The sequence below is a fragment of the Mus caroli genome, unplaced genomic scaffold, assembly GCF_978045245.1.
Source record: "Mus caroli unplaced genomic scaffold, Mus_caroli_1 scaffold_4, whole genome shotgun sequence".
Lineage (NCBI taxonomy): Eukaryota > Metazoa > Chordata > Mammalia > Rodentia > Muridae > Mus > Mus caroli.
In genome coordinates, this window is record NW_028227259.1 from 105,105,605 (window position 1) to 105,118,071 (window position 12,467).

At 43.1% G+C, this 12,467-nt stretch overlaps 1 protein-coding gene across 1 annotated transcript in view; it reads left to right on the plus strand.

The window, feature by feature from the left end:
- The window catches only part of Gpat3 (glycerol-3-phosphate acyltransferase 3), a 51,294-nt gene extending 39,545 nt beyond the window's left edge, over positions 1-11,749 (plus strand). The window contains exons 8-13 of the mRNA XM_021163447.3: positions 2,852-2,967; positions 4,395-4,450; positions 5,026-5,111; positions 5,791-5,919; positions 6,155-6,234; positions 10,376-11,749. Coding sequence (XP_021019106.1) covers positions 2,852-2,967; positions 4,395-4,450; positions 5,026-5,111; positions 5,791-5,919; positions 6,155-6,234; positions 10,376-10,487 — 579 coding nt within the window. The 3' untranslated portion in view covers positions 10,488-11,749. The remainder of the gene's footprint in view (positions 1-2,851; positions 2,968-4,394; positions 4,451-5,025; positions 5,112-5,790; positions 5,920-6,154; positions 6,235-10,375) is intronic.
- Positions 11,750-12,467: the final 718 nt, after the last annotated feature.

A 12,467-nucleotide genomic window follows, 5' to 3' on the forward strand; every position in this document is an offset into this window, starting at 1 on the left:
ATTGCTCTGACCAGACACCATGACCAAGACAGCTCTCATAAGGACAGCATTTAATTGGGGCTGGCTTACAGATTCAGAGATTCAGTCCATGATCATCAAGGTAGGAGCATGGCAGTGTCCAGGCAGGCACATTGCAGGCAGAGCTGAGAGATCTACATCTTCATCTGATGGCTGCTAGGAGAAGATAGACTGGTTTCCAGGCAGCTAGGACAAGGGTCTTAAAGCCCATGCCCACAGTGATACACTTCTTCTAACAAGGCCACACCCACTCCAACAAGGCCACACCACATCCAATGATGCCACTCTCTGGGTCAAGCATATTCAAACTACCAGTTTGCATGGCCAACAAGGCCTTTTGAAGGTTTTCCACTTACTGGTACATGTTTGATATATGTAAAATTGTGAGTTCCATGGCTTCAGGTGTGGCCCAGCTGTAGAATGCTTGCCCAGCACGTATGAAGCCCTGGGATCTATCCCCAGTACTGTCAGAAAAACCAAACCGTCTAATATAAATGTACAAGCTGGGCACGATGGCATATTCTTATAATCCTAGCACTCAGGGAGAGAGAGAGAGGCAGGAGGATAGCTGTAAGTCTGAAGCTACCTTGACTACATAGCAAGTTCCAGGCCAGTCAGGGTTACACAGTAAAACCCCGACACACATACCGACTTCTCCATCAAAGTAAGTACGGTGAAATAAAGTCTTCAGAGCACATCACTTGCAGTCAAGTACATTGTAATGCATCACTGATTTGTGTAATCCAGCTGTTTGAACCCAAGGGATTTTTTTTTTTGTCATCTTCTGGAAAAGAGATAAGAATTGGTTGTCCTTTTATAGGTTAGGAATCAATCAATAGTTATATACTTTGTAAAATAAAACTGTAAAACAACACACACATGTGTCATGAAAACAATTCTGCATGCTATTTCAGTAATTAGGTATCCCTTTCAATAGTCACCCAAGGCAGCCCTCAGGGGAGCCTTAGCACCGGCCAGGACACGTTGTATCAACCGTCCATTGTATTTGATTTTCTCTATGACACAGTTAAGTTGGTCCTGAGATTTCATTGCAGACGGGGAGGCAGACACCTCCTAGGCAGCTGGATCTGTCTTGTGCTGAGTCCTGTAGATGGGGTCATTTGTAAGGACCAGAATTTATTGGCTCACTATAGGATGAAGACTCAAATGTCAAGACCTCTAGGGAAGAGTTCAAGAACAATGTTTTTGTTTCAATCTCAGCTGTGGGCAGGGGGCAGCTTTGCAGCAGCTGACCATGATTTACCTTATATTCTAGCAGAGACGTGGTTTTGCCAGCTGCAGATAGTTTCTGTGGTTGTGTGACATTGGGGATTCTGGGACTTTTCAGTGGGTCTATACTATGAGGGCCCTGTGAGGCAGGGTGGTGGGCTGGTTGTAGTTTGTTAGTAATCTTGCTCAAAGAAGGAACAAGAAGAAAGACATTAGATTCATGGCTCTCTCTCCCCTCTCTCCTCCTTTCTCTCCAGTGATAGGGGGTGAGATGGGGGATGGGGTGGGCTTAAGGGCAAGAAAAAGTAGTAAAAGTTAGCAACAGAAGGCATTGGATTTTCTATATCTAGGCAGCAGTTACAAGTCCTCTGCAAGAGCAGTGAGTGCTCTTAACTGCTGAGCCATCTGTTTAGCTTCAGCAAGAGCCCATTGACAGTGGCTTTAATTTGCTCATTTGAGCAGAGCTGTCATCCAGACCCTTCATATTAGATCCTTTCTCCAACACTGCTGTACTGGGAACTGAGTTTCTGGTATGTGAGTTCCAGGGGACATGTTCAAACCGTAGCACCTGGTTAATTATGATTTGGGTTTCTGAGACCACACCCATTTCTTCTGTTCTCTGGCCACCAAAGAACTGATTATAATACATTTGAAACTGATGACCTCAGACTGTTGTTGGTCTCTTCCTTTGTAGGTTCCCAAGGTTGTACTCAATTATTTCTTCTTGAAAGGCTAAAAAGTACAAATGCATTATCTAGCCCAAAAGACAGCATGCTCACCTGTTCTTTTGTCTTTGTCATTTAACACTCTGTTCTGGAAGTCAGCACTCCTTATCTGTCCTATGGCTCAGATTCGACCTCTGGTCAGCTGTACAATACTCTGTTGTAGATATGCATGTGTATACGTGTGTGCTTGCACACATACACATGCATACTTGCACGCACACACACATACACACACATATACACGTACCTCACTATCATCGACACTATTGTTTATCCATTTGTTTATATCCATTTAAACACTTAGGCAGTTTTCAATATTTTGCAATAATAAACAGTATCATAGCTCATAATTTTTTGAGAATATATTTTCACTTTATTTTGTTGTATTTCCAGGGAGAGTTCCTAGAAGAGAAATGATTGAAATGAAGGATATTTGAATATGTAATCTTGAGAGCTGTTAAATGTCTTCCTTATTTCTTCCCCCAAGCAAGGCGTGAGAGTGCCCTCCTAAAAGCCTTGAATCAGGGTGCGCTGTCAAGCGCTTAATCCTTGTTACTTGGATGCATTTAAAATCATAGCTCAATGTAGCTCTAACTTTTATTTCCACAATCTTGATGAAGTTGAGGGATCTCTGCTCTTCAGAGTTCCAGCACAGCCAGTGGAGCAAAGTGAGCTGAACTTACAGCGTGCTGATGAAGAGCACAGTTTTGGACTCTTGTTTGGCTTTGCCAACCCTTTGATTAGCTTTAGGACTTACCCATCAGCAGAAGGCAACCAGCCTTTGCCTTGAGTGGAGACTAGGAATGCACTGGAAAGACCCCCTAACTTTGCTTGGTGGCCAGGCCTTTATGTTTTCCTGTTTCTCCTGATTCTTCTAGGTTGGGCAGGTTCACGGTGGATTGATGGGGATCATTCAGAGAGCCATGGTTAAGGCTTGTCCTCACGTCTGGTTTGAGCGCTCAGAAATAAAGGACAGACATCTAGTGACTAAGAGGTAAATGACAAGGTTCCTTGGCCTTTGTTGGAATAACAGAAAAGCTTGGGTCTTTTAGTCAAAAGGATGGAGGGGGGGTGTTATTAAAATGGGAACAGAATCATGCAAAGCTGTGTTTGCAACTGTATTTGTCTGCTGTTCATAGGAGTGATGTAAGAATTCTGTAGTCTGGGGGATAGATGGCTGCATATAACCAGACTAGAAAGCTCAGCTGTTCTGTGTTGCTATGACTTAATTAGGGAACAATCACTGAACTTTTAAAGTTTAAAATTACTACCTTGAGGGTTAAAATAATTGATAATTTAAATGCTGAATAAAATTTTGACTGTTTTTTGCTGGATGTCCACTGCCACTTGAATCCACTTACCAGTGATGAATCACTGATGGACCTTCTTCCTGATGCCATCACAAAACACAAGAGGACATCAACTTCCTAGGAGGAAAGACTTATGGGCTCACAGTTTTGGTGTAGTCAGTGTGTGGTCCCTTGGCTCTTATGCATAGGCTCACGACTGCACAATAAACTAAAAGTTTGTGGCAGAGGAAATCTGTTCACTTCATGGGGACAGGGGAACACATAGAGTGGAGGGACAGGGTCTCAGTTTTTCCATCAAGGGCAGGAACCCAGTCTGTCTTCTAGCCCCTATCTCCTAAAGGCTCACAGGTAGCAGCTGAACTGTGAACACATGGCTGCAGAGAGAACATCCGAACTACAAGTGCTCTTTATGGAAAGGAAAGGAGGGAGTCTCTGTCTGGGGCTCTGCAGAGATGGACCCACTAAGACAAAGCTGGGGAAAAGCTTTCCCTAGCGGGGTTCTGCTCACTGCTTTAGGCATGCAGGGATGGCCCACCTTCCTCGTGAAAACCCCTTTTCTTTCCCAGGCTGACCTTGACTTGTGGTATCCTCCTAACTCATCCTCTTGGGAGCTGGGATTACTATACCTGGCTTATGGTATTCTGTTTCATAGGGAAGTTCATCCTGACACATTTCAGGGCTTTTTTACTTAATGGCCATAGCACACACAGACTAGTCTGCTCAGAAGTCCCTTTTTTTCCATACAAGGAACTATGAGCACATGGCCGTCCAGAGAGCAGATGGAAGACTTGGGCTTGGTAGTGATTACTTGTAGTCCCAGTTCTTGGGAAGCTGAAACAGGAAGGTCAGGAGTTGGAGTTCATTCTTTGCTACATAGCCAAGTTCAAGGTCAGCCTGAGCTAATGAGACCTTGTTACAAACCAACAAAGTAGCTGAAGTCCCCACTTCACTCAGAATTAGAGAAAATGGGAGTGTGCCAATTTCCATTCTCCACTTGTCCTTTTATCTCTTATTTCTCTTCTTATGGCTTTTTTTTTTTTTTCTATTAGCAGGAGGTGAAGAACAAGGGTTTTCAAGGCAGAATCATTTATTTTTATTTTTTTTCTTACAGATTAAAAGAACACATTGCTGACAAGAAAAAGTTACCCATTCTAATCTTCCCAGAAGGTAAGAATAGTGACCACTAAGCAAGCAGCACAAGCCTTCTATGGAATGTTCTAGAACAGTCTCCCTTATCTGAGAGGAAGGGCTATCTTCTCATTTCCTGCTTTCTGATGAGTCACAGAGCCTATTTGATTTTTAAAGTAATTTTTCCATAAAGGTATTAAATGGCATTGGCTATGACTATTTAGCTGTGAGATGCATTGAAATTACCAGCTGCTGTGATGGAGGTGTTGCTGAGCTTTTAAGGCAAAGTGAGAGTTTGCAGTTAAAATTGCTCAAGGGTTTTAGTTTTTTTTTTATTTATTTTTTTTTATTGTTCTGTAAGCAAGCATTGACTTGCCAAGTGGTAGTAAAGTATGTACTGTATGTTTTAAATGATAGAAAACTAATTCCTGGGCCAGTAGGTGAGGGAGATTGCCTGAATTCAAGTTCTGGGACCCACAAGGTGGATAAAGACGACGGCTCTCTTACGTTGTCCTCTGACCTCCAAATACACGCACACACATAGAAAATGTATCCATCTTTAAAGCAAATCCCTTTAAAACTTGTTTTTAAAATGTGACTCACTTCCTTGCTAGGTACTTGCATCAACAATACTTCAGTCATGATGTTTAAAAAGGGAAGCTTTGAAATCGGAGGAACCATCTATCCAGTGGCCATAAAGGTAAAGCTAAAGGGTTTTTGTTTTTGTTTTTTGTTTTGGTGGGGGTGGGGGAGCATTTGAGTGTTAACTTTATAACTTTATTTGATATTGTTACAAATCTAAAACTTGCGGGAATGAAAAACACTTGTGTATTTCCCTTCTTTGGCTCTTTGTATGGGTACATTTTGTGCTCAATCTAGATATATAATTGAAAATTGATAGACAGATGCATACATGCATAGATAGGTGATAGATGATATATGTAGATGCGGAGATGGTAGGTAGGGACTTAGATACAGAGATAGGTAGACAGGTAGATGCAGAGATATAGAAAGATAGATAGCTGATAGGGTAGATGGACAGACAGACAGCATGACTACATGGAGGTTGTATAAGGACACAGGGGTGGGCTAATCTGATTGATCTCTGCTTTCTAGTTAAGTGTGGAGTCACATGTTTCAGAACCATGTAAAGAGCTCTCTGTGTAGCACTCTGGGCTCTTTAGCAAAGCCATTGGCACTAATAGACATTACTAGGATTGGCTTAGTTCTTGGGAAAAAGTCTATCAAGTGAAGTGAATTCTCCTGGGGTCTGAGAGTGCCATTTGTCTCACCTCCTAAAAAACACTGATTTGGAAGAGAGACCAATGTGGAATTCACAGCTGGGATGTGGGATGCCTCATCTTTTCTTTTTTTCTCAGTATAACCCCCAGTTCGGCGATGCCTTCTGGAACAGTAGCAAATACAACATGGTGAGCTACCTGCTTCGAATAATGACCAGCTGGGCCGTTGTCTGCGATGTGTGGTACATGCCTCCCATGACCAGAGAGGTATGGCTTAGACAATGTTCAGTCTTTGATTTATTCAATCAGACGAAGGCAAAAAAGCCTTTGCCTAGAACCTTGGGTATCTCCATTCCTCCCATCATGCCTTTCTTCTTTCTTAGCAATGAACTGCTTCTTAATGTTGTATTTAGTACTGTAAGATGAATAAAAGGGATTATGAGATACTTTAAGGCGTTTAAAAGCTTCATACCCAAGATGTGTAACTTTTTCATTTAACCAGGAAGGAGAAGATGCAGTTCAGTTTGCAAACAGGGTTAAATCCGCTATTGCTGTACAAGGAGGACTGACGGAACTTCCCTGGTAAGAGACCTCTCAGAAGAACTGTGTTCTTTTGTAAAAAAATATTATTTAACATAATCATACTAGTTTGCTATAGACTTAGGAAAAAGAATGTAATAAAGACTAAAATAAGGTAGAAGCTTTTCTCTCCCACTTGTATGGGAGTCCAGGCTGGCATAAGCTTAGTCTTTATTCGTATATGAAACTCAATATGTGCTCCCACCTTATGGTCCAACATGGCAGTTCCATCTCCCCAGTGTGCACAGCAAGTGGCTGGCTGCTGGGATTAGAAAAAGGGCACACCCATCTTCAAAGGCACATACACTGGAAATTGTACATGCCATTCAAACTTATCTGTTTGCTGCTGCAAGTCATGGGATGGCCGTGAGCCACAAAGGAAACTGGGTACTGTAGGGTAGCATTTGCTGGATGACTGTGTTGTTAGGTAAAGTGAAGAAGAAAGGAGAGGGGAGCCTGGGTTTGGGGGCCAGGCAGGGTGCGTTTCACTCTCACTGTATTAGAAACTAAGTACTTGAAGAGGGGAAGGAAGTGAGATTGATGGGAAACTATAGCTTCCACATTTTAAAGTTTTAGTCTGCGGAAGATTAATGTGGGTGTCCAGTATGGGCTGTCATAGCACAGAACCATAGACTAGCGTCCTCACAAACTTTGTTTCCTCCAAGTTTGAAGGTCAGTGCTCAGTGAGGGTTCTCCCTGTGTTTCTGAAGCCTGCTTTCTTCAGTGGCTCACATGACCTTTTCTTTGCGGGGGGGGGGGGGGGGAGAGCAAGCACCCTAGTGTCTCTTATTATAAGGGTGCTAAACTCACCACAAGGGCCCCACCCCTTTGACCTCTGCAACCCTAAAGTCCTCATTGTCAAATGTTGTCCCACTGGGGTTTGGCTTCACCTTATAAGCCAGTGAGGATAGGACTATTGGGAGAAAAACAGTGAGCAGTGAAGTTCGCCATACCACTTTGTTAGAGGAGATCATTTCTTACGTGGTTATCAGTGGTCTGTCACCAAATAGTCCGTATTTTAAGCCCAGCAAGTTCAATGAAATCTCTGTGAGCTTTTTGGATGTTTCACAACAATTTCTATAGTGAGTTCAGTTGAGGTCTTTGCAGTGATGTTTTCTGATTTGGTTGCTGTGTCATAGCAACCAAGAATATCCTCTGCTTGGGGGCTCACGATTATTTGGGGACTACTTCTTCAAAGATGAGCCGGCTAGAATTTTGTATTCTTTTATCCAACGGTAGGACATATCACTAGAATATATTTTGTCCATTCACCTATCTTGAAGACAGTTAATTTATACCACCCTAGTGTTTTTCTGGCAAAAAAATAAGTGCTTTTTTTTTTTTGACAAGTCACTAACTTTTAGAGTAAAAGGCCATTTTTAGAAGTTATTATGCTAATTAGCTAAACTTTGGAAATTGATGGGAGACGAAAGTAGCTGGAAGTTTGTAGGTTAGATGCCAGATGCCAGCAGCCGATTTGCTCTAAGCTGCAGGCTAAAATGAAAATCTTACATTGTGCAATTTGTTCTGCAAGTGTTAAACTGTAACACCAACATCACAACATTGTGTGTTAACCTGTAACATTGTAACATTACAACACAACGCTCCAGGCTTCCCTGAAGCTAAACCTGTCTTAGTGATTCTTCAGGTCCCTGCATGGGTGAAGCTGCCTTCCTCTTTCCTCTTCTTAAAAATCTCCTTTTTCCCCAATGCTTCCTCTTACCTGACAGGCTAGCCATGTTGTTGCTTTGAAGCTATTATGAAAAGCATGTGGCTGGCTCTGTGGCTGGCTGAGATGCAGGAACAGAAGTGTACATTTAGAGAGAGATGGTGTGGAAAGTCAGCCTCAGGTTAGACTCACCATCAGATTCACTTAGCATCTGTCAACAATGATCTTTACCTCTAATCCTAGTATTGAGAGACAGGGGCAGGAGAACTCCTCTGGTTCCAGGCCTACCTGGGGTGCAGAGTGAATTTTAGGCCAGCCTGGGTTACAGAGTAAGAACTTGTCTCACAAAAACAAAACAAACCTTTTGAGCTTTTCTCTTTTTACTGAATCATATGCTGTTTTATAAATAAGAACTTAGAACTACCTGGCCTATTTTTCCAAAGGGAAGAGCCGTCCTACCTTTCTGGGTGTATTTTTCATTCAGCTGCTGAGTGTGAGTGAACCCATCCATCTAGGCTGATTTCTTTGCATGTGAATGAGAACTGCTGTGATATTTGAGGAGAGTTTTTTGGGTTTTTTTTTTGGTTGTGTTTGGTTTTTCCTTTGGTTTTTCGAGACAGGGTTTCTCTGTGTAGCCCTGGCTGTCCTGGAACTCATTCTGTAGCCTCAGACCTGCCTGCTTCTGCATCCTGAGAGCTGGGACTAAAGATGTGTGCCCCCACACCTGGCTTTTTGCTGTATGATCTCATTAAGCTGGTTATTAGGTAGCTATACATTTGGAAAACAACTTTGCTGTTACTGAAGCAGGGCATTTGATAGAACTTTGAAGCCTGAGAGGTGAGAGATGATAGCTGGGCTGTTTCACTGGGTAGCTCGTAAAAAGAATCGTCCAGTAGTGATTCCGGGAGTCTTAAGAACAGGTTCTGTTAACAGCAGCAGTTTGGTTTGGGCCTTTATTTTTCACTGTTCAAAATTTATGTAAATGCTAAGAATAGTTAGAGGTAGCTCGTTTGGAGGGGCGGGGGGGGGGTGGAAGGCTTATGTGCACAATTCTGAGGACCTGGCCACAGCCAATAATTTTATTTCATGGAAACTTCCCGTAACCAATCCCTGTAAACATCCGTGGACTGTGGTGCATTTTCAAGTTGCAGGCCATGCTTTAGGTTTGGTCCAATGAGCCTGAACACTGCACTGGCTCCAGGCGGTGTCAGTGTGAAGGTCGAGTTCACTGTGTGACCCATGATCATTCAGCACGGTCAGAACTTGCCTAACTGGGCTAAAGTTCAACAGTCACAACGGAGAGTAAGCAAGTTCTCAGCCCCCCACCGCACCCCCTCAGGGGTAAAATCTAGCACGGTGGTTCTCAACCTTCGCAATGCTGTGAGCCTTTAGTACAGTTCCTCATGGTGTGGTGACCCACGACTATAAAATTATTTTCATTGCTACTTCGTAACTGTAATTTTGCTACTGTTATGAGTCATAATGTAAGCATGTTTGAAGACGGTTGTCAAAGGGGTCGAGACCCACAGGGTGAGAACCTCCGATCTAGTACACTCTAATTGCGGGGTGAGCAACCCTTGGTAGCCCCAGCCTCCTCTCGGCTTTTCTGGCTTGTAGTTCCTTTTGTCCAAAGAAGGAAAGGTGAGGGGGGAATGAGGAGGTGGGCATGGAGTAGAGGGTGGCGCTCTGGTAACCTAGACAGCTGTGCAGTTCACAGCCCTGGAGAGAGCTCAAAGATTCAGGGCTCCCAATGGAGGAAAGAAAGTTGTTTCTACCGCACCAGCCTCTACTACAGCACCAAGAGGAAGAATGCCTGTGGGTTATCCTACACTAGCTTCCGGTCAAATGCAGCTATGATTTTGTGGTTCATCTTATCTTAAACCTCTTTTGGAGTTTAAAAGTATAAATATATTTTGAATAAAAATAAAATGCTTAAACATAGGGTTGGATTTGAATAATGACCCAATCACTGATTTTTAACAAGTTTATCTGTGTTTATAACCCATGCACGAATATACACTTCCGCCCTTTCTTGTGTGGTATTCACAGTTTCCACGGGGTTTTTCAGCAAGTCAGCCACAAGTCAAAGAAAAACCAATGTTTGGTTTCCCTAAGGGGGGAAAATAATCTATGAAAACATGTTGGCTTTAGTAATCTTGTTTCTGTTTCGATATTGAATACAAGTTCTGAAACAAAACACAGTGGAAGCTAGGGAGATAGCTCAGCGCTAGCACACCTGCTTAGCATGCCCAAAGACCTGGGTTGGATTCCCAGAACCTGAAAAATTCTGCCTCTCCAGGTGAGAGATGGCATGCGTGCAGGGACACTTGGTCATTTGTAGAGCAGAGGCCAGACTCGGCTCTTTCTGCTGATAGTTAGTGTCTCCGTACCATGAGGCTTATGTTACCATGTGGCCCTGTTTCTTCACTGGCAAAGAAAAGAGCATCTTTCCTATATGTTCCTTTCTGTCCACAGGGATGGAGGGCTGAAGAGAGCAAAGGTGAAGGACACCTTTAAGGAAGAACAACAGAAGAATTACAGCAAGATGATCGTGGGCAATGGATCTCCCAACCTGGCAAGTGACTAAAGCATCGTGGATAAACATGGCTTCGCAGAACTGGCCTTCAGAAGTGAAAGATTATGATGTTGTGTTGTTGTGTTGTTTTTTGCTTGTTTGTTTATTGTTCATTTTTTTCTACTTGATGTTTGTCTCTGTCCTCATGCCAGAGGCTGAACCTACAACAGGTGTCCTTTTTGATGTTTTCGTTCTTGTGTTGGCTTAAGGAATTGTAAGGCCCGTTCTTGAGTGGAAACAGACTTTTATAAAATGATGATGTTGTTGGTGATTGAATGAAATCTTTGTATGGAGAAAAAGTGCTTCTAGAATATGTTTGGAATTTGTTAATAGGATACTTCTCAATAATGACTCAAAACTCTGTAATTTGATTTCCCTTTCTTTAATCTTTTTTTTTAATTTTTATTTTTATTATTATTGTTATTTTTTTAAAGACATGGTTTTATTTATGTAGCCCAGGCTGGCCTCAAACTCACTTTGTAGCCAAGACTGGCTAAGAACTGACTATTCTGGCTCCACTTCCCATGTGCTAGGATTACAGGCAGGTGCTACCACACCTAGGTGTGACTCCAGTAACATAGCAGGTGAGGTCATCACACCATAGTGCATTTCCATTATGGTTACATTCTGCTCTCAGGTTGAAAGAAAAATGGGGGATTATTTTTAGGGAAAAAAACAAATTTGTGGTTACCTGATCTGAAAGGAATGGAATGGAGATTATTTTTTCTCAGGCATTGGAGGACCAGGATCGATTGCTGGCTGGTCAGATTCATTTAAGAACCAGGATGAGTGAGTGGTGGTCTTTCCCACAACACATCTCATCCAGCTGCAGTGGAGAAAGCACTGTTAGCTTTTCTTGTTTGTATGCTAAAGATTTCTTTTGTCTTATGATTGTTGTTTTGTTTGTTTGTAACAAAATGAAATTGTCCAAGGGAAGGAGCCTTTAAAACAAAAGAATCACGCTTTCTGCAGGAAGCAAGTGTGAGCTATGCGGAGCTTGCCTCCTGTCCACCCTACCCCCAACTTCTCTGTAGTGGTTTAGCCCCAAACTCCCCAGCCTTGTCAGCAGAAAACTAAATGGTATAACTACCTTCTGGAAACTGAGCCTTAACATTTTTTAAAGGGGAAACAAGAGTTCTCCGAGTCCAATAGCATGAGCTATATTTGATAGTGATCTATTTAATACTGCTGTGAGCTCTTGAGGCTGTTAGCTCCGGAGCAACCCTGTGTAGAAAGTGAACTGTCTTACTATGAATAAATTTTATATTTTTAAATGAGTGTTGCATTATTCTTCCTCTGCCTCTCTTCTTCCCCTCCTTCCTGTAACCAGTCAGTGCTTTTGGCTCAGTGGACAATGTTTTATATTGACTGGGACACAAGCCGGAGTCCTCAGAGACGAGGGAGCCTCATTTGACGAACGGCCCCCATAAGGCAGGACTGTACGCAAGCCTGTGGGGCATTCTCTTAATTGGTAATTAATTGATTAGGGAGGGCCCAGTTCCTTATGGGTGGTGCCACCCCTGGGCTGATAGTTCTGGGTTTTATAAGAAAGCAGGCTGTGCAAGCCATGGGGAGCAAGCCAGTAAGTAGCACCCTCTGTGGTCTCTGCATCAGGCCCTACCTCCAGGTTTGTCCCCTCCATGCTTTTGATGATGAACTGTTCTATGGAACTGAGAGTGATGTAAACCCTTCCCTCCTGTGTTGCTTTGGGTCCTGGTGCTTCATCACAGCGTAAATTACTATTACTACCACTGACTAAGACATAGCAAACATCCGCCAGCAGCCTGCTTTTCACCATGGTCTGTGGTCTAGCTATTTGGAGTCTGTCCCTTGAACTCCACTGTATACCAAGTCCCAGGCTTGGAGTGCTTTGCAGGTGAACCCGGGCAACTGACTAGATAGGCAGGCCTGGCACACACTGGCAGCCAGTACTCCCTGAGATGGGTCAGATCCCAAAGGAAGCCACACACATGGCTTTCCCTCATGGCCAGC